This window comes from Myxine glutinosa, chromosome 9 (assembly GCF_964187855.1).
Source record: "Myxine glutinosa chromosome 9, kmMyxGlut1.1, whole genome shotgun sequence".
Taxonomy (NCBI): Eukaryota; Metazoa; Chordata; class Myxini; order Myxiniformes; family Myxinidae; genus Myxine; species Myxine glutinosa.
The window spans coordinates 25,956,959-25,979,705 of NC_136269.1; the positions used below are offsets into that span (position 1 = coordinate 25,956,959).

The 22,747-nt window shown below is 43.1% G+C and overlaps 2 protein-coding genes across 7 annotated transcripts in view; one reads left to right on the plus strand and one right to left on the minus strand.

Moving 5' to 3' along the window:
- Positions 1-12,625, plus strand: part of FSAF1 (40S small subunit processome assembly factor 1) — a 65,105-nt gene extending 52,480 nt beyond the window's left edge. For both annotated transcript variants that reach the window (XM_068129413.2, XM_068129414.2), the window contains exon 7: positions 9,362-12,625. In XM_068129413.2, coding sequence (XP_067985514.2) covers positions 9,362-9,485 — 124 coding nt within the window. In that variant the 3' untranslated portion in view covers positions 9,486-12,625. The remainder of the gene's footprint in view (positions 1-9,361) is intronic.
- The window catches only part of LOC137435538 (toll-like receptor 1), a 14,138-nt gene continuing 3,489 nt past the window's right edge, over positions 12,099-22,747 (minus strand). For all 5 annotated transcript variants that reach the window (XM_068129424.2, XM_068129423.2, XM_068129425.2 and 2 more), the window contains one exon: positions 12,099-17,228. In XM_068129424.2, coding sequence (XP_067985525.2) covers positions 14,865-17,228 — 2,364 coding nt within the window. In that variant the 3' untranslated portion in view covers positions 12,099-14,864. The remainder of the gene's footprint in view (positions 17,229-22,747) is intronic.

Genomic DNA, 22,747 nt, shown 5'->3' on the forward strand with positions numbered 1-22,747 from the left:
AAACGTTGTGGATTATCCCAATGGATAATCCCAATGAATCACAATGCAATCCCATTAAAATCCCATATCTTGTAAAACCTTGTAATACCCAACGTTTGAGCAAAACGTTGCAACAATGAAAGTGAAACGTTGTGGATTATCCCAATGGATAATCCCAATGAATCACAATGCAATCCCATTAAAATCCCATATCTTGTAAAACCTTGTAATACCCAACGTTTGAGCAAAACGTTGCAACAATGAAAGTGAAACGTTGTGGATTATCCCAATGGATAATCCCAATGAATCACAATGCAATCCCATTAAAATCCCATATCTTGTAAAACCTTGTAATATTTATACGGGTGGGTAAACGAGTGTACCGGCCTTACACGTCCTGGAAGCAGATGGTCGCAAGGTGCACTCTTGCTCCGTTTGCTTCCAGGTCACAGTGTAAGACCCTTAATGATCAGCGCAAAAATACGTATTTACAGAAATCATTTAGGAAAAAAAAACACGAATAAATTGCTACAGTCGTTTATCGAAGTACCATTCGTGATGGCTCACGCTACCTATCGCGGCATCGGTGCGCCCGGAACCCCCAGAACCACCTCCTTCCCCATGTATGTACAAAACTATTTCCAAGTTCGAAATCATATTGGACAAAACAAGACACACTCACCTTTTTTTTTTTTTTTTTTTAAAGACTTGTTCGTACAATTGATGTCCGCGGTGCCTCCATATTGTAGGGGAATTGTGTGGCTGTGAGACTCACAGGACTCCAATGATGTCAGGACACAGGTTTACAAAAGGTCTAGTTTATTAACTGGTTATACACTTCATTCCCTTTACCAAATAATACCGCATAATTCAATAGACCAGGTTAACTCTTTTCGCTAATGCCTTCTCGTTCGGCTGATGTTCCTCCGCCATGGTCCCGTTCGTCAGAGCTCCTCGTAGCAAGTCCTCTCTGCTCCAGCCGCAGCTCTCGCTTATATGGACCAACTCGACTTAATCCTCTGTCCGCTGACTGTTCGTTCTTTCTCCGCTAATGCCCCGAGGTCATGCGTACACCGAGTCCTGGTATCAGCTCGCTCCCCTCCTGTTGTGAGTTCCGTTTACCAAACGATAGGGGGGTGCTTCAGCCAGCGGCTGTGACCAGGTGGACAAGAGATTATCATGTTCGGGCGCATTCCTGACTCATTTACAAACTCGTCTTTCACAGAGTTTGCATGTAAAATGTATCTGCTTTGTTACCAGGTTAATTAATAAGTTACCAGTGCCAATTAATAAGTTACCCTGAGTTACACTTCCACACCTGTAACACTCCCCACTACGCGCTTCCATGTGCACACGCGCTACGACCAACTCACTCTCGACAGCACACTCACTCCTCGGTGCGCACTTTTTCCTCACACACCCCATAGTCGGACATTCTCGCACACCTCCTCCTTCACACTCTGCACCTGTCGCACACTTTACCAGCGGCCTCTCACGGACACCCGGGTCCAAACCAACCCCCAAGCCGACTGAATCTCCCCTCACTCCATATACATTTCCGAGTATATCGCCACTCGCCTCGACACCTCGTCGTCGCACCTCCTCTGCCACCTGCAAACTCTTTATTTGGTTAGTGAGCACACAATCATGATTTGAGCACAGACCTTGCACATATTCCATTACTTCCTCCTTTATCTCCTTCTTCGTTTCCCTCCGTCTCTTCTTAATTTTTTAATATTTTATTAAAATATTATTTTATATATATATCTATATATATATATATATATATATATATATATATATATATATATATATATACACACACAGACTTGGCATTTAATATGGAATATTTTTTTTTCTTCTTGACTTGGATTTACTTTCTTAACTCAGTATATCAATCTGGTGAGTTTCTTTTACACTTTGTTGATTTATTTGTTAAAAGAACCATGTCACTGTCTGTCGCAGCAAGAAGTCAACAACAGGATTATATCACAGGTGGCTTGGCAAAATGTACGGACAGGTGCATTTGATGATTGGCTTCACAGTAGGGTATACAAGGGTTGTTGCGTTCTGTATTAGTAGAAAACAACTGCTGCACGTCTCCAAAAGTTATTGCCGCTTCCTCTGGAGATGGTCCATCAACTCGACAATGCTGTTTGTCATGGAATGGTGGCTTTACGAATTTACGGCATGAAACAGCGTGCTATTGCTCGGCAGTATGGCATCACTCAAGGTCAGGTGTTAAAGATCCTGAAACGAAATGCTCAGAGGGGTGTCCCGACTCCAATACTGAGGCCAGGACGTCCCCGCAGAACCACAAGGAGGGATGATCGCCAGCTCCACCGGTTAGTCCGCAATGGCCGTACCAAGTCAGCTAATCGGCTTAGGGCTGAGTGGCAGCAACTGACAAATGTGCCGGTATCCAGAAGGCTGGTCAACCAACGACTGGTTCAAGCAGGCTATCGTGCCAGGCGTCCCCTGAGAAAGCCACGCCTGACCAGACAACACCGCCAGCGCCGAATGCAGTGGACCAGAGAGCACCGTCAATGGCAGCCAGGACACTGGAATCATGTGACCTTCAGTGACGGGTCTAGATTTCTGGTCTATCGTCAAGATGGCCGCGTCCGAGTGCGCAGACAAGTGCATGAAGCCTACAACAAAGATTGTATAGTGCCAAGAGTCCAAGCTGGAGGTGGTGGGGTGACCGTTTGGGCTGCTTTTCATGCCGGGGGCAAAACTGACCTGGTTGTTCTGAATGGAAACCTGAACCAGTTCAAGTACAGGGCCATTCTGGAAGAAACATTGCTTCCATTTGCTCGTGCAGCCTTTCGAGGAAACTTTGTCTTCCAAGATGACAATGCACGGCCTCATCGTGCTCGCATGATCCAACACTTTCTTGCTGACCGTGGTGTAGAGCATATGGAGTGGCCTGCCATGTCCCCAGATATGAATCCGATAGAGAACTTGTGGGCAGAATTAACGCGTCAAATCGACCACTTGGACCAGCAGCCGACCTCTGTGCGTGAATTGCAGCAGGCTATTGTCACTGCATGGCAAGCGATTCCTGTCCAAACCTTGGCAAATCTCGTGAACAGCATACCTCAACGTGTACGTGCTCTCCTGAATGCTCGTGGGGGTTACTCGAAGTACTGAACTGTAATTTTACTGTCCGTAATCCCAGTCGCAATTTAACTTTTGTTTTTGTTAAAAAAAATTTGGCTAATGTGCAAAATAAAGAGATACTTCTGGAAAACGTACAGAAGTTTAACACAGTACTGTCCATGAATTGAGTTCGATATCAGTTTACATCACTTTCAAGGATCAATTTATTTGTTTCAAAATGTCAAATGTGTTTTTTGTTTCTTTTAAAGGTCACATTAACAAAATCTAGAATAATTTCAATATAATTCCAATGAACTTTTGGTTCTAAGACATCTTCAAAAGTAAGTTCACACCCACAAAAAAAAAATTCCATATTAAATGCCAAGTCTGTATATATATATATATATATATATATATCCTGCTGCAACTAATGTTTGTCATTTTGTCCCTTTGTCGCCAGAGGCATTATGTTTTCAGATTGTCCGTCCGGCTGTCCGTCCGTTATAGGTTTTCGTTACCGCGATAACTTGAGAACAGCTGAATGGATCTTCGTCAAACTTGGTGCAGGTATGTATAATGATGAGAAGATGAACTGATTAGATTTTGGGGTCAAAGGTCAGAGGTCATGTCAGGTAAAAATGTGATAACTTGAGAATAGCCGAATGGATTCAAATCAAACTTGGTGCAGGTTTGAATAATGATGTAATGTGGGTGGAGGCATAATCGGTCAACGCCGTGATGGCGAAGAGTGTTGTTATGGTTCTGCATAATTTCCAGACAGTTTCTTACATTTTTCCCAGCAGTGGGTTTCCTGATGTCAGTCAAATAAGTCCTGCTTTTGGTTTAGAAACTTTTTTAAATGGAAAAGCTTTTGACTCCTCCTCATATATGCAGGTTGAGGAGGGTATATTGAAGGGGCTGGATCGAAGAATGAGGGGTGGAGGGAGGGGGAAATATTTGATGGGGGAGGGAGAGAGCTGTGGTTAAAAAACAAGACCAAAAGTCTAACAGCGGCATAGCCGGGCTTGTAAAATATTATAAACCACAAACACATACGATTTGGAGGAATCCAGACATCTGTGAGGTAAGTTTTACTTACAGAACTGAGGGAAGATCTACTGTAATCGAGATTATACCCCAAAGGGTTGGGTATGTACCGTTTTGTTGGAAGAGATTTAACACTGATGCTTTCGATATTTTATGGTGATTTTAACAATCGGTTTGTTTGTGTTTCACACAGAATGAAAAACGTAAAGGTAGAGCATGGCCATTGTGATATGTGATCGTTTCATTCGACGATATGTTCAGCATGAACAGCATATATATCAAAATGGAAGTGTGTGTGTCGTCAACCGCTGTACCGCCGTACCGCCGTAATCACATCAGACGTAATCACATCACCCTGTCACGTGACCAGATCCTCAGCTCTGATTGGTATATGTTTGAGGGGATATATATATATACATACATACAGACGGACAAACACTGTTCTAGACGGCTTTGCCCTATGGGCTACACCGTAAAAAGCATGTGTGTTTTGTCGTCTAATTTAACCATACATTTTGCGTCAATTTAGCCATAGATTGATGTTGTACCTCAAATGTGCATTATGTCCAAGTCAGTGATAGGCCATGGGCCACATATGGTCCACGAGCATCCCCCCCACCTCTAAACCAAACCAACTTTTTTTGAAGCCCAGAGGCATACTAAACACGATTCCAAATGTTACCAAGAAAAATTTAGGGATGCAATGCCCATTTCGGCTCAACAAAGTAGGGTACCCTCATAATTATGCCGACGCTCTCCGACGTCGACCGAACTTTGACTACTGATTATAATCTTCCACCAGAGGCCTCAAATAGCTCCTATTTCAATATATGATATACCAAATGAAAGATTATGAGCTGTTCTTTTTGAATATGTGGTAAATGAAACTATTGGGACAACTAGTTAAATAAACAGCTCTGCGGAACACAATAATTCAACCCGCGACTGCTTCTTCAATGAAATATTGGTATTTATTTCACAATCAGATTTTTTAACATTTATTTACATGGAAACTTTTCAATGTTGTATTAATCTCTTCATCGTGTATTACATTTGCTTTCAGGCGATACCTTCATATTTTTTCTAACAAGAGCCAATCTGAAATAACAGCCATTTGAATGTTTTAGATTCAACGTTTTGGAACGTTAACATGTACTATATTAACAATCCAGTTGCACAGCAATACCTATATTACATAACGTTTTTATATGCATATATACTAAACTGATTTTAAATTTCTTTTGTTGAGAATACAAGATACTAAGCAAACATGTTTATTTATTTTAATCAATAGTTGTGACTCTATCCAATATGGCCATCACATAGTGCCAAAAATCGCTTAACCCTCAAAGCTTTGACAAAGAGAATGTACACATATTCTGCTAAACATGTTTGTTACACACACAATACTAAAAAAACCACACACACACACACCCCTAAACACACACACCTACACACACACACACACACACACACACACACACACACACACACACACACACACACACACACCAATAAGCCGTTTGCCCGGGTGTGGTGCCCACAGCCATCGGCGGTCACAGACACACAGACATTTCATTTTGAATTATACATATCAAATATAACATAAAACACAGGAACACATCTGGTTAATCAATTACATTATAGACAAATTTGAAACATGGATAAACATGATTTAGTGTTCATTCTATGTCACTGTCTGTTTCATCTCCATCCAGGGTACTGTTCTCAGCCATGAGTGCATCATCATCATCATCGTCATGAAGTTGTTGTCCCATCTTCAGATGTCAGCTTATGTGGCACCCCATCACATATCAGTATCACGTTTCGTCCATGAAGCTTTGAGGCATACTCATCCGTTCTCCACAACCTGAGCAACATCTGGATAAATTGAAGTTTGTTCTCGTCATTTGACAGGAACTGTTTCCAGTCTGGAGGCTTCTTGGTCGCTCCTCCTTTGATGATCAATTTGTTCCCAACACCTCTCCTCTTCCGTTCCATTGCTTTAACAGAGGTTGGCAGGTACATGTCTGTGCTGAATATGACGTTGTGAGTGTTTGACATGGTGTCAAAAACTTTAGAGCAGATTTCACTGAAGCTTCCGGGAAGATCTTTGAGATAGTAGAAGCATGCATTGCCATCATGCACAGTGAGGGTGTCGTTCTCTGGTGGTATGATGGCATTCTCACACTCCTTGGTCAAGTGGTGAAAGGCTTTACTCTTGTCTGTTTTCGTGAGAAATCCATCTGAAGTCCCAAGGCTGTAAGAAACTGGAGTCAGGGGATACGTCATCAGCTCCTTGAGATCGAGTTGTAGTCCTTCGTTTTGAGACTTCATGAATAGCTTGAAAGCAACATTGCCTTGTTGTTTGTATTGTATGACTTTTTGCTTTCCTGAGCTGATGATTGATACCTTGTTCATGCTTCCCAATGTCCGCAAGTTCATTCGTTTTACGGGCTCAAAGAACTTGCTGTCAGTCTGGAGTCGCTCGATAATGAATGCTTCTTTAGCACGTCTGCCCAGGTTCTCAGCTGCTAGTACGTCCTTGACAACATCATCCGATGCTGCTGCACCAGACGAAAGGATCAGGAGTTTATCTTTGGTTTCCACGTCAAATGGATTCAAGAAGCTTTCAATAGCCTCGCAAGTTTTCACAACATTTTTCTCACTTCGAAGGATCTCTGTTGGGCGAACGTCTCGATGTTTCATTCCCTCTCCAGAGTCGGCCAGCATATTTGCCATGCTGAGAGTAGCATTAACATACTGCGACCTTGCATGTGTGGTTCTCACCCAGCGCTGGTAGGCACTGTAATTCGTCATTATACCTGAAATTCCTGTACCTCCACCACCATGAGACTTGGCATGACGCATAAACGTTTCTTCCATGGTCTTGTCCACGTCACACCTATTGCCAGGGATAAACGAACGTGCCACACTTATGGCACCCCTCTCAAGGAGTTCCTCTGCTCCAGGATGAGATGTTTCTATGTTGGCTATGAAGACTGAAAAGAAGGTCGTGTAGCGAGCATAGTTTTGTGCTCCAAAGCTGAAAAACAAGTCGCTCATCTGGCTGATACACTGAGAGTAGAGCTGAAAGTTGTTCACCTTTACTGCCTCAATCAGCGATAGTACGAGACCAAAATGATCCATGTAGCTAATCCACAGCTGAGCTGTTTTCCCTAGCTTTCCAGATCGAACTTCACTGCAAAATTTGGCATATCGCTTGATGTGCTCAGTGATGCTCTCGTCAGATAGAACTGCGTTCAGGTTTTCCGCATTTGGCGAATCAATCAAATGTGTTAGTCTATCCCTTGAGTCATCAGGGAGACTGGTCATCAGAAGGTCAGCATTGTCCTGTTTGCTGAACTGTTCCATGAGTAGTCGTTGCAGTGACTCTAACATGACCTTGTGGCAATGCATTGCTCTTTCATAATGTTTCCCAATTTCCATATATCAAGATATCCATTATTTATAATTAGTATAATCTGCAAATAGAAAACTTAAATATGTAAATTGACAGCAGTTAAACTTAATTAATTCAAATGGTTGTTACCTGTTTTCTTCCATATTGAGGAGAGATCTTAACTATGTATTTAAAACATTCATTTGTGGAAAATGAATCTGAAATGCAACTAAAATAGGCATGGGTTACATATTCATTTCTTTTAGTGACAATCCCCATAGTTGTAGGAGAGGGCACTGTCATGTCACTTTTGGTGGCAAATTTGGATTTTGCTAGCTAGTGACAATTTTTCTTGTGATCTAAAAAGTGAATCGATTAATTACAATGCATATAAAAACATTACGGGATCATGCCGATGGGTATTGCCTGCATAACTGGATTCAATATAGTGCATGTTAACGTTCCACAACGTTGAATCTAAAACATTCAAATGGCTGTTATTTCAGATTGGCTCTTGTTAGAAAAAATATGAAGGTATCGCCTGAAAGCAAATGTAATACACGATGAAGAGATTAATACAACATTGAAAAGTTTCCATGTAAATAAATGTTAAAAAATCTGATTGTGAAATAAATACCAATATTTCATTGAAGAAGCAGTCGCGGGTTGAATTATTGTGTTCCGCAGAGCTGTTTATTTAACTAGTTGTCCCAATAGTTTCATTTACCACATATTCAAAAAGAACAGCTCATAATCTTTCATTTGGTATATCATATATTGAAATAGGAGCTATTTGAGGCCTCTGGTGGAAGATTATAATCAGTAGTCAAAGTTCGGTCGACGTCGGAGAGCGTCGGCATAATTATGAGGGTACCCTACTTTGTTGAGCCGAAATGGGCATTGCATCCCTAAATTTTTCTTGGTAACATTTGGAATCGTGTTTAGTATGCCTCTGGGCTTCAAAAAAAGTTGGTTTGGTTTAGAGGTGGGGGGGATGCTCGTGGACCATATGTGGCCCATGGCCTATGATGTTTCATCCTGTGTTTTATACTCTGTGTAGTCTCTTCATCCTGTTCTGTCTGTGAAACTACATGTTGTTGTCAAGTACCATTCTTTTTTGTTTGATCTCTCCTTATAGAGGAGGTATGTCTGTGTGTGACAGGTATCCTGCTAGTTCACATACACTAATTCAATTGGTAACCAGAACAGCACTGGGTGGAGTGCATACCTCCACCAAGCGGAACAGTTTACCTTTTGTATCCCACTGATAGGCCGGATCTGTATCCAGACCTGAACCAAAATTTAATCTGCTTGTTCTTGTCGCCTAACCTACTCATACACCTAGTTTTGTCACAACTCGTCCACAACTTTTTTAAGTATTGCGGGGATGTTCGGGTTCAAGACTATGCGGGGTAAGGTGTTCGATGAACTCCGTCGTTGTTTATGCATTCTATGTGGCCCTTTTCCTCATCTCCCTAACTCCACCTCCCATTGCATTAGCTCCATCACATCATGGTGTTAGTGTTTTAGTATTTCTGGGATGTGTTGTGATAGGAGTGCGATGGATCGAATGACCTTTTCAGGGCTGTCATTTTTAAAATTCAAATGATTGATTTGTAGCTGAAAGTAGGTGTGGCTCAGGGCACACAGAACAGCTTTTACATTAATAAACTTGTTGTGCAACTGATGCAAAGTAGTGACGTTTGACCTTTCTGCTTAATCTTTTGTTGTTTGTCATAACATTATGCAAAATATGTGGAATGCAATGGAAGGTAGGTAGCAACGAAACCTGCAAGCATTTCTAGAGGTGTTTATCATGTACCTTGACAGGAAACAGACAAGCAGGAAGAACAAGCTCGGAAATGGTGGCATGCTGGGAAAATTTAATGGAGGAATGCTGGTCCTGAGCACACAGGATATGGACCATGTGAAGAAGAGACGTGTGCACCAGTGAAGACTGCACTTATTTATGTCTGGACTTCAGTTTCTCCTTTTTATCGTTATCCAATTCACTGGAGAAGCAGAAGTGGGATGTTGTAGGGGAAGGAGGGCAGCTATGAAAAAAGTTGAAGCTTATACCCGAACCATCCGCTCACTCCATTGTTATGACATACAAACATACACACAACGTCATAAATCATGGTACCAATCCGAGTGGTTCCCGAGTTTGAATCCGTCGATAAGACTTTTTACAAGCTCATTGGTTTGATTTGTTGGTCCGTGCTGCCTTACAATGTCCTGTTCTTGTAGCACAACATTGAGCTATTGCATCAATGCCGCTTGCTTGTGGTGAAGAATGATGGCCTAACGTCTCCTTGCTCTGGGTAAGTAGGGTCAAAGTTTGTTATTGTTCACATGTTAATCCATCAATGAAGTGGTAATTAGTTATTAATACACTCAAAACTATCCAGTAAAGTGTTAAAACAGCTCATAACCCCAAACCGTAATTCACAGAAAAGTTTTGAAAAGTTTGAATAATGTTTGGTGAGATTGTTTTGTGATGGTTTCTGCCTCAACCACTCCCGAAACTCAAACTTGTTACAACTCGCTTCTCTAATCTGAGGAATTGTGACCATTTTTTAAAGCTTGAAACAAACATCTCCAGGCAATGAAAAGGCTTTGTTTGGGTTTTTAAAAAATTGAACGAAGAGGTTTGTTTACACCGAGTATTTTCATTTTTAAATTTTAGTTTGTGCAGTTCCAATGCAAATCTTGGCTCTCTCAGGAAACATCGCAGACATGACCAAAACAAATTAGCTTTTTTATTTTTACTGTATTTCTGTAATGACTCACTAAATCAAGTTTTTTCATGACTATTTAAAATCCTATTAACTCTAACTCTGGCCCTCTTGCTTCATCATTACCTCGATAATCCTGTACTTCACTGCTGCTGTTCAACAAAATTCAAAACATGCCTAGAGTTAATTCTTTATTGCAGTTATGTAGAACATTTAAAATACGTTTGTTATTGAAAAAAAATAATTATAAGTACAAAAGTGAAATATTTTCATGATAAATGTGAGAGGAAAGAGGAGGGGGGAGTATATAGGCGCAGCATAAATGTAGACAAAAGCACTTCCAGAATTTTGTAAAAAATAAAAAAGTGTGTATTGAGAACAGTATGAATTAAGGAAATTAAATTTAAAAAACAATAACACAGGAAAGAGCAGAGTAGAAGTAATTAAGGGACCCGTCTTGGCCCACCTATGGTGGGCAGGGTAGTGCATCTTAGAAATGCACTTTATAATTTTTGTCATTTTTGAAAAATTATATTGATCACAACATACAGTATCTATACGACAAGACAGATATTTGTCTGTGTCCCCATCTTTCTAAGATGGCCAAACGGATCTTTCTCAAACTTTGAAGTTCATCATTAAGTATCGGGGGGAGGGGGGGAGGTTTTCGGCAAAACATTTTTGTAAAGTTTTGTTGTTTTTTTTTGCTTTTTTTATTTTATTTTATTTATAGTGCCTAACGTACTCCTTGTATCTGTGTGAAAGGTAATATTAAATGATCCCAACGACAATCATTTGAGGGTGTAGAGAAGTGTTTTAAGGCCCCCCACAATAAATAGAAAAACATTTTTTTATTTCTTCAAAATGCCAACAGGATTAGAACAGCTCAGGGCAAAACTGGGTGCCTGTTCGAATACTATCGAGGAAGATAATTTGTAATACCGACGACCACCAAAAGTGGCGCTATTTCCGGCACGTCAATTTTGGAATTTCCGTGGCATCCACGTTTGCTCCACATGAATTCCATCGTGACGGAATCACCATGTGCACTCTAATTTTGAACATATAAGGTAATTATCTTGAATGCTAAGAAGAGCAGAGAGAATTCAATTTTATGTATTGAACCAGAATTGGCACATGGCTACAGACGAGTACTACTCTGTGAGGCTTACCCCGGGTAACAAAATTTGTTACCCAGAATAGTCTTGTGATGGAATCACACTATGTGGACATGGTATACAGACTAATGAGATTTGATATAAAAACTCTGCTCTGTTAGTGAACACAAGGTCTAGAAAAAAAAATTCGGATGTCAACAATAGTATTGCTTTCCTATCGCAGTCTTATTGGTAATGCAATGCAGAAACTGCAAACTATAGGTGGCAGACCAGGAAATGTGACGGAATCACACGTGCGCTTGTGCCATGTTAACACAGCTGAAATGACAAAGTATCCAAAATAGGATTGGAAATCTTAGTAGAGAAAGTTGTGGATATACAGAACTCGGATGGAGGAACAAATAATAAGCAATTAAACAAATTAACAAATTTATTTTAATTTCATCATTGAACATGTAACGGTTATTATTAAGCTACTCTGACCGCTAGGCCTAGTTATCTCCTTGATACACAACAACACACAACATGCATTTTAAAGGCCATTTTCCCTACTAGAGCGGGGGTTAGCCAAATTAAAGAGCCAAATATCCAAAAGCGGGGGTTAGCCAAGCCAAATATCCTTGATACAAAACGAAATTAAAAGTTAGCGTTTCTTTTTGTTTATAACCAAAACCTACGAGATATATGGCACAATAAAATCAGCACAAGGAGTATAAATTAATGGATTTAATTTTTTACACGTGGGTGACGATTTTCATGGAATTCATGTCCATAACATAAAAAAGATAACACTTTCACAAATATCGACTCCAATACTGATGAGGTATAAACGATTTTTTTTAAACGTCATAAAAGCCAAATAAATGAAGTCACAAATCCCATAAAAACAGGAAATCACAAGATGCCTCAATATTGAGTTCAACATAAAACTTCAACCTCACTAAAACCAATGGAAGGCTCATTGGCAAACAGTAACCCCCATCTCAAAAATGCACAGTCATGAACATTGACTCCAAGGATTTTCTGTGAAAAAAAAACCCGCCATTGTCTTTCACTATCGATAAAATAGATGGCCATAAACATGGACTTTACAATGGTAGATGCATGAAGATGGATGCATAAATGATATGATAGATGCATAAATGATAGATGCATAAACTATGAGTGAGTTGCTTGAAGGATGAAGTGGGACAAATCGTTGTGGACCCAGATGGAATTAAAGGAAGATGGAAAAGGTATATGGAAATGCTGTTGAATACAGAAAATGAATGGGATGGCAACATGGAGAGTAACCCAGTTTTAGGACCGGCAGAGAATATAACTGAGAAGTTGAGGAAGTGATATAAGCAATAAAAAATAAAAAAAACACCTTTAGAGGCCATTTTTCCCCGCAAGCGGGGGTTGGCCTTTTTCGGGAACCGTGGTAGTTGTTGTTTTTCGGTCCCCTTTTTGAAGCAATGTTTTACGGCCGGATGCCCTTCCTGACGCCAACCCTTTTTGCCGCCTTTAACGACAAGCAGGGAATTACCAGTGAACTGGTACTCAATTAGCCGACCTCGGAAGGATGACAGGCTGAGTCAACCCCCCTGGCGTTAATTCAGCGATCGACCGGGTTTCGAACCCAGGATCCTAAGCTGACACCCTAGCCGCTAGCCCAACACCAGGGTTGGTGCAATGCAAATGCAATTGGTGCAATAAGCAATGAAGAGTAGAAAAGCGGAAGGGCCGACGGGAGTTGTGGGAGATATGTTGAAGGCAGCAGGACGTTGGGGTGTGAAGAGAATGGCAGAGATCTGTAATCTGGTGGTGAAAGAAGGTCGCATTCCAGTGGATTGGGAACTGCGTACCCTCGTCCCTCTATACAAGGGGAAAGGTGACCCTCTGGAGTGTGGCTCGTACCGAGCGATAAAGTTATTGGAGCATGGAATGAAGGTATTGGAAAGGGTGTTGGAGAGGAGGATAAGGAAGAAGGTGAAGATCGACGAAATGCAGTTTGGATTTATGCCAGGAAGAGGAACGACAGACGCGCTCTTTATTGGGAGGCAGTTGCAGGAGAAGTACATGGAGAAGAGGAAGAAGTTGTTTCTTGGGTTTGTTGATCTGGAGAAAGCATTCGATACGGTTCCACGCGAAGTATTGACATGGGCATTGAGGAAGTTAGAAGTGGAGGAATGGTTGATCAGAGTTGTGATGGCAATGTACAAAAGAGCACGCACAGCTGTAAGGACGAAGGACGGGAACAGTGGTGAGTTTGAGGTGAAGGTGGGAGTGCATCAGGGGTCGGTACTAAGTCCACTACTATTTGTAGCTGTGATGGAGGTGCTGGCTCAGACCGTAAAGGAGGGTTTACCGTGGGAGTTGTTGTATGCAGATGATCTGGTGTTGATTGTGGAAAGTATTGATGGACTGAAGGAAAAGATGAACAAGTGGAAGGAATGTATGGAGACAAAAGGTCTGAAGGTGAATATCGGAAAGACGAAGGTGATGGCAAGTGGTAAAGCATGTGGTGAGGTGGAAAGAACTGGGAAGTGGCCATGTGCTGTGTGCAGGAAGGGTGTCGGAGTGAACTCCATTCAATGTACAATGTGCGCTGAGTGGGTTCATCAAAAATGCAGTGGTTTGACAGGGTCATTAACCAGTGTGGCAGCTACATTCAAATGTAAGGTGTGCACAGAGGGAGCTGCAGATGGAGGAAATGTTGAGTTGGATCTTGGAGACGGCGTGAAGCTGGAAGGTGTGAAAACATTTTGCTACCTCGGAGACATGCTGAATGGAGAAGGTGGATCATACTCGGCAACGGTTGCTAGAGTGAGATGTGCATGGAAGAAGTTTTGGGAACTGAGTGGCGTGCTGATGAGGAGGGGAGTGTCATTGAAGCTGAAGGGAAAGGTGTATGCTGTATGTGTGAGAAGTGTTATGATTTATGGGAGCGAGACATGGGTCATGAATGTAGAGCAGCAACGAAGGCTGGAAAGGATGGAAATGCGAATGGTTCGGTGGATGTGCGGAGTGTCGTTGAGAGAGAGGAAGACAAATGATGAATTGCGAAAGATGATGGGAATAGAGCCTGTGATTGATGCTGTGAAGAGGAACAGGTTGAGATGGTTTGGTCATGTGTTGAGGAAGGATGAAAGTGACTGGTTGAGAAGAGTAATGGAAATGAATGTAGAAGAAAGTAGAGGACGGGGAAGACCGAGAAAGACTTTGCTAAAGATGGTGGAAGAAGAAATGCGGGCAAGGGGGTTAACAAGGAGAGATGCAGAAAATGGGGCAAAATGGAGAAGATTGTCATGGGGACCGCAAGGCTAACCCCCGCTCTCGCAGGGAAAATGGCCTTAAAATGCATGTTGTTGTTGTTGTATAAACTATGCCATAAAGCAGAAGGAAGACAAGGTGGGATGGTGGAAGAAGAGGCTGAGTGAATTATCATGCAACAAGAAAGGGAAGCTGTTTCTCTGCTGTGCCCACAATGTTCCCTCAATCAAGAAGATTCTTGAGTTGTTGCCAAAATAACATTTGTTTGCTCTTCTCAGTTGGCCACTCCAAGTAAGTGCGTCGACTCAGCAGCTTCCGAAGCTTGCAGAAGCGGTGAGGAAGCGACTCTGTATCAATTCTTTCCTTGAGCAGGAGCACCAAGTCATTAAATGCATTCCCTGGGGAGCACTGGTGAGCGAAATACAGCTCAAAGTTGCACCACTGACTATTCACAAAACTTCTCGAAACCACAAACAGAACCTTACGACTATTCTCAAGAGAATTCATTATGTTGTCGATTATCCAACAGCCGGGTGTGAAGTCCCGCTCATGGACGCAAATGCAGTGACGAGTCTCAATACGCGGGAGGAGTTCGTCGTAGACCCACGAAGCGTCTGAATTGCTGTAGGAGATGAATGCATCGTAGTGAAATTGTCGTCCCACATCGTTCTTTCTTGCCTTCCTGCGGCGGGAATCGAGCATGTTCCAGGTCGTGCGCAAGTACCATGGGACATCAAACTTCCAACACAGAGCCATGAGCGTCACCACAACTACTGTGGTAATTGCCACCGCAATACCAACCAAAAGGGCAACGTCACACTGCAGACGTCCCGGCCTGAATTTTGCCAAATCGGTGCCACGTTGAGGTTGTGGGTGGTAGCACGTGTAGTTGTGAGGCCAGCCCAGAAGCTTGATTTCTGAGCGTGTCATTACCTCCTGCAGAAAAGCCCACATGTCGCAGTTGCAGTGGTACGGATTACCACCTGCCTGCAGGCTTTGCAGATGGGGCATCTCTTTGAAAGTCCCAGGATTGATCAGGCCAAATGCGTTATCATCCACAGCTAGCTGCAGCAAGCTGGGTGCCTGCCAACCAGATGGCAGGAACTTGATTTTGTTTCCGCTTAGGAAGAGATGTTCGAGTTTCGTAGCTGCTTTAAAGTATGCCAAATGTAAGTATTCAAGGCCACTGTGGGACATATCAAGGTAGCGGAGTGTTGTTGGAAGGCATTTGAAGACATCTCTGCTCAATGGGTTTGATTGCAGATCAATGTGTGTTATGCTCTGTGACCATTCACACTTTCTGTGACCGTTCACTGCCCCGGAAAACCTATTGTGACTCAACACCACAGTCTCGAGGCTTTGCCACTGCATCGTAAACTTCGCCATGATCTCCAAGCTGGTTAACTCATTGTTTTCAATTACCACAGTTTTCAGCTTGGTTACATTTCTGTGTTTACTACATATGCCGTTGTAAAACATCTGATCTTGGAGCCGGTTCCCTGACAGGTCAATCTTGGACAATCGGTCGGCGTTATACCAGGCTTCACAAGGCACAATGTTGAAGTTAACATTGTTAATTACCAGAACATCCAGGTTTTGATACCAATCAAATTTTTTGTTGTACCGCAACACGTCGGGGTTGCTGATATCATGGAATACAAGCATCTTCAGCGGGAGATCTCCAGTAAGCCACGTGCTGTTGGTCATACCATTTTCACTGTATGCAAAATCAATTTTTGAAAGCTCGAGCGTTTCCAGGCTTGTATTCTGAATGTTTCGAAGAACTTGGTCTACCAACCGATCAGTGTATTTGCCCCTGTATAGGATTAGTGATGAAAGCTGGACTTTATGCAGACCTGCAAACACATCCAGTGGACCCATGTATGGTCGTATTGCAAATGTTCTACGCATTTTGAGTGTCCCAATGGTGATGCCACTCAGGTCCTGAAAGATCCGGGATAGGCACTGTGGGCACGCGCCAAAGTCCATATCCAGGGTCAGAGACTCCAGCGGCGAGAGCGTGGCCAATGGGGCCATTGCACCCTCGTCACACCAGGAAAAGCCCAGGCCTGTTTTGATTGTGAACTCGACAATAGCCGTCAGTTTCAGCGGAACCAGGTCCTGGGAATTGAGTTTCATTACGCGTGGACCTCCAAGCCAAAGTGAGTGCAGTCCCTGCAGCGTATCCTCCAAGCCAGGCTCTAGAGAGATGGTCGGGTACAGATTATCAGAGAGGTTGAGGCTCACCAGATTGTGCAACGGAGCCAAGGCGGCCACAGGAATAGTCTTCAACCTGTTATAAAAAAGGTCCAGGATGTGCAGCTGTGGCACATCGAAGAAAACTTGGGGGTGAATCTGCTCGATCATGTTATAGTGCAGGTCCAGGTTCAGAAGATTTGGGAGCCCACGGAGTGCACCTGCCACGAGTCGACGCAAAAGGTTACTGGACAGGTCGAGGAACGTGATGTTGGTGGGAAGATCTGCTGTCACGGATTGCAAATAAAGTCCTGAGCAGTCCGCAGTTTGTCCCTGGATCGTGCACGGAGCACCATCTGTACCAAGGCACAGCAGAAGCAGCAGAAGAGCCTGTGGGTTCCACAGAATCACAGATAGATTAGAAAACGCCATTAATGTGACCACTCCCATGATGCTTGAAACAAACGTATATTGTATATCTATGTATACAGTGCATTCAGAAAGTATTCAGACCCCTTCACTTTTTTCACATTGTTATGTTGCAGGCTTATGCTGCAATCGTTTAAATTCATTTTTTCCCTCATCAATCTACACTCAATACCCCATAATGACAAAGAGAAAACAGGATTTTAGAAAGTTTTGCAAATTTATTAAAAATAAAAAACTGAAATATCACATTTACTTAAGTATTCAGACCCTTTGCTATGACACTTGAAATTTAGCTCAGGTCCCTGCCATTTCTCTTGATCTTTGAGATGTTTTTACACCTTGATTGGAGTCCACTTGTGGTAAATTCAATTGATTGGACATGATTTGGAAAGGCACACACCTGTCTATATAAGGTCTCATAGCTGACAATGCATATCGGAGCAAAAACCAAGCCATGAGGTCGAAGGAACTGCCTGCAGAGCTCAGAGACAGGATTGTGTCAAGGCACAGATCTGGGGAAGCCTACAAAAAAAGATTCTGCTGCATTGAAGGTTCCCAAGAGCACAGTGGCCTCCATAATTATTAAATGGAAGAAGTTTGGAACAACCAGGATTCTTCCTAGAGCTGGCCACCCGGCCAAACTGAGCAATCGGGGGAGAAGGGCCTTGGTAAGAGAGGTGACCAAGAACTCGATGGTCACTCTGGCTGAGCTCCAGAGATCTTGTGTGGAGATGGGAGAAACTTCCAGAAGGACAACCATCACTGCAACACTCCACCGATCTGGGCTTTATGGCAGAGTGGCCAGACGGAAGCCTCTCCTCAGTGAAAGACACATGAAAGCCTGCTTGGAGTTTGCAAAAAAAGCACCTATAGGACTCTCAGACTGTGAGAAACAAGATTCTGTGGTCTGATGAAACCGAGATTGAACTGTTTGGCCTCAATTCTAAGCGTCATGTCTGGAGGAAACCAGGCACCGCTCATCACCTGCCCAATACCATCCCAACGGTGAAGCATGGTGGTGGCAGCATCATGCTGTGGGGGTGTTTTTCAGCAGCAGGGACTGGGGTGGGGGACTGGTCAGGATTGACGGAACAATGAACGGAGCAAAGTACAGAGATGCCCTTAATGAAAACCTGAAACGGAGAGCTCAGGACCTCAGACTGGGCCGAAGGTTCACCTTCCAACAGGACAATGACCCGAAGCACACAGCCAAGACAACGCAGTAGTGGCTGAGGGACAACTCTCTGAAGGTCCTTGAGTGGCCCAGCCACAGCCGTGACTTGAACCCAAGCGAACATCTCTGGAGAGACCTGAAAATGGCTGTCCACCAACGGTTCCCATCCAACCTGATAGAGCTTGAGAGGATCTGCAGAGAAGAATGGCAGAAAATCCCCAAATCCAGTTGTGCAAAGCTTGTCGCGTCATACCCAAGAAGACTCGAGGCTGTAATCGCTGCCAAAGGTGCTTCAAATAAGTACTGAGTTAAGGGTCTGAATACTTATGTCAATGTGATATTTCAGTTTTTTATTTTTCATAAATTTGCAAAACTTTTAAAATCCTGTTTTCTCTTTGTCATTATGGAGTATTGAGTGTGGATTGAAAAAATGAATTTAAACGATTTCAGCATAAAGCTGCAACATAACAAAATGTGAAAAAAGTGAATGGGTCTGAATACTTTCTGAATGCACTGTATGTATATATATATATATATATATATATATATATATATATATATATATATATATATATATATATATATATATATATATATATATATATATATATACATACAGACTTGGCATTTAATATGGAATATATTTTTTTTCTTGACTTGGGTTTACTTTCTTAACTCAGTATATCAATCTGGTGAGTTTCTTTTACACTTTGGTGATTTATTTGAGAAAAAAGAACCATGTCACTCATTGTCTGTCGCAGCAAGAAGTCAACAACAGGATTATATCACAGATGGCGTGGCAAAATGTACGGACAGGTGCATTTGATGATTGGCTTCACAGTCGGGTATACAAGGGTTGTTGCGTTCTGTATTAGTGGAAAACAACTGTTGCACGTCTCCAAAAGTTATTGCCGCTTCCTCTGGAGATGGTCCGTCAACTCGACAATGCTGTTTGTCATGGAGTGGTGGCTTTACGAAATTACGGCATGAAACAGCGTGCTATTGCTCGGTAGTAAGGCATCACTCAAGGTCAGGTGTCAAAGATCCTGAAACGAAATGCTCAGAGGGGTGTCCCTACTCCAATACCGAGGCCAGAACGTCCCCACAGAACCACAGGGAGGGATGATCACCAGCTGCACCGGTTAGTCTGCAATGGCCGTACCAAGTCAGCTAATCGGCTTAGGGCTGAGTGGCAGCAACTGACAAATGTGCCTGTATCCAGAAGGCTAGTCAACCAACGACTGGTTCAAGCAGGCTATCGTGCCAGGCGTCCCCTGAGAAAGCCACGCCTGACCAGACAACACCACCAGCGCCGATTGCAGTGGGCCAGAGAGCACCCTCAATGGCAGCCAGGACACTGGAATCACGTGATCTTCAGTGACGAGTCTAGATTTCTGGTCTATCGTCAAGATGGCCGCGTCCGAGTGTGCAGACAAGTGCATGAAGCCTACAACAAAGATTGTATAGTGCCAAGAGTCCAAGCTGGAGGTGGTGGGTTGAGCGTTTGGGCTGCTTTTCATGCAGGGGGCAAAACTGACCTGGTTGTTCTGAATGGAAACCTGAACCAGTTCAAGTACAGGGCCATTCTGGAAGAAACATTGCTTCCATTTGCTCGTGCAGCCTTTCGAGGAAACTTTGCCTTCCAAGATGACAATGCACGGCCTCATCATGCTCGCATGATCCAACACTTTCTTGCTGACCGTGGTGTTGAGCATATGGAGTGGCCTGCCATGTCCCTGGATATGAATCTGATAGAGAACTTGTGGGCAGAATTAACGCGTCAAATCGACCACTTGGACCAGCAGCCGACCTCTGTGCGTGAATTGCAGCAGGCTATTGTCACTGCATGGCAAGCGATTCCTGTCCAAACCTTGGCAAATCTCGTGAACAGCATGCCTCAACGTGTACGTGGTCTCCTGAATGCTCGTGGGGGTTACACGAAGTACTGAACTGTAATTTTACTGTCCGTAATCCCAGTCGTAATTTAACTTTTGTTTTTGTTTAAAAAAATTTTGGCTAATGTGCAAAATAGACATACTTCTGGAAAACGTATAGAAGTTTAACACAGTACTGTCCATGAATTGAGTTCGATATCAGTTTGCATCACTTTCAAGGATCAATTTATTTGTTTCGAAATGTCAAATGTGGTTTTTGTTTCTTTTAAAGGTCACATTAACAAAATCTAGAATAATTTCAACATAATTCCAATGAATTTTTGGTTCTAAGACATCTTGAAAAGTAAGTTCACCCCCACAAAAAAAATATTCCATATTAAATGCCAAGTCTGTATATATATATATATATATATATATATATATATATATATATATATATATATATATATATATATATATATATATATATATATATAAATAAAAGTTCAAAACACACCTGTTCACAAGTGTGCCGCACTGACCGGGTCCTCAGGCGAGGTCCTCAGCATCATCCCGTTTCGGCCCCTCAACCTCAATACAGTCAGCTAAGGTGGGCCAGCAGGGCCACATACACCTCCACATGCAGCGACTACACCTGGATGCGTACATACCCCCACCCCCAGCCAGTGCGAACGCAGACTACAACAACAAAATCACCTCCACATCCAGAATCCACAGCACCAAACAAGTAAACATGGTGGAACACTCAAACACCCACCTTTATACCCTTCACCACTCACCAACAAAACACACCACATCATTCATTCATACACACACATAGAACAACCAACCACCTACCCTTACAACATACACCACTCAACATACAAAAACACACACTCATGCAAAAATTAATTCATGCAAAAACACACACCCTCACCCACTCACTCACTCACATACACAAAAGAAGAAATAATAATAGTAAAAAAATTTTTTTTTTAAACCACACACAACCAACCACCTACCCTCACCAACATGCACCACTCATGCAAAAAAAAAATTATGCAAAACCACACCCACTCATGACCCACTACTGCAACACACACACACCCACTCCGACAACACACACACACACACACACACACACACACACACACACACACACACACCATTCACACATCTCCATTTCTATTCCGTAACCTCAACCTACACCGTTCGACGTGCCTCCATAAACTTCCATATCCAAAGTGAGCCTTTCAAGGCAACCTGGGCCACCTTGTCACACATCCTCCTTCTTTCTGTCCCACACTCAAAGCGAGCAAGAAATGCAGAAAAGGAATTGCCAATATACCCTATACACCCCACCTCAAATGGCTGACAAGAAACTCGCCAACTCTTCTCCCGGCACTCTGCCTCCAGCTCACTGTACTTTCCGCTCTTCCTCTCGTGCACCTCCTCCATGTTCTCTTCCCAAGGTACAGACAATTCCCCAAAGATGACCTGTCTTGTTGCACCTGACCAAATGACAATGTCAGGCCACAACCTTGTCACACAGATCTCCTCTGGGAATACCAATTGTGGCTTTAGGTCTGCCAGCACCTGCCAATCACAAGCATCTGACAGCCCTCTTGCTTTCCACCTCTTACCACTTGGCCCTCTTTAACAAACAACACCTCTCCCCCATCAGTCTCCTTCTCCACTCTTCTCTCTCTCGACCTCAGCACCTCTTGTTGCACCCTCTGCACTACCACCGCCAGCACCTGATCATGTCGCCATCTGTATTGTCCTGCTGCTACTGAGCATGCACTCAGTGTATGCTGCACCGTTCCCAAACCTCCACACAAATAACATCTCTCCTCCTGCAACAACCCCCACAATCTCAAGTTTACTGGTGACGGAAGCACGTCATGCGTTGCCCGCAACAGGAAATTCAACAATATTGGCTCCATCCTCCAAATCTCTTGCCACTTCAATATCCTCACCCGCACACCTTCCCACCTTGCCCAAGCACCTTGCTGTGCCTATCCGACTACTTTCACATATCTCCCCTCCTCTTCCTTTCTTCTCACCTCCCTCTCAACCATCTTCCTCCTCTCTTTCACACATGCCTTTTCCCATCGCTCATGCTTCATCCACCCCAAGCCATGCTTCCTGTTCTGTACCATCCCCTTGACCTCCTCCTGTTGCAACCGCTCCTCCATCTCGTCCACCTCTGCTCTTGCAGATATGAACTCGTCCACATCTCGTCCACCTCTGCCGTATATGAACGGGCAAATGAACACTTCCGACTTCCCTTCTTCTCTGGTAGAGCATTTTTTTCCCACCATCACTTGAATCCCGCAACATCATGAACTCCCGCACCCTCACCAGCTTAAACTCCTCGGTTAATGATGTCAAGGGAAACTGGAGTTTTCCACCCTGACCATAAAAGGCAA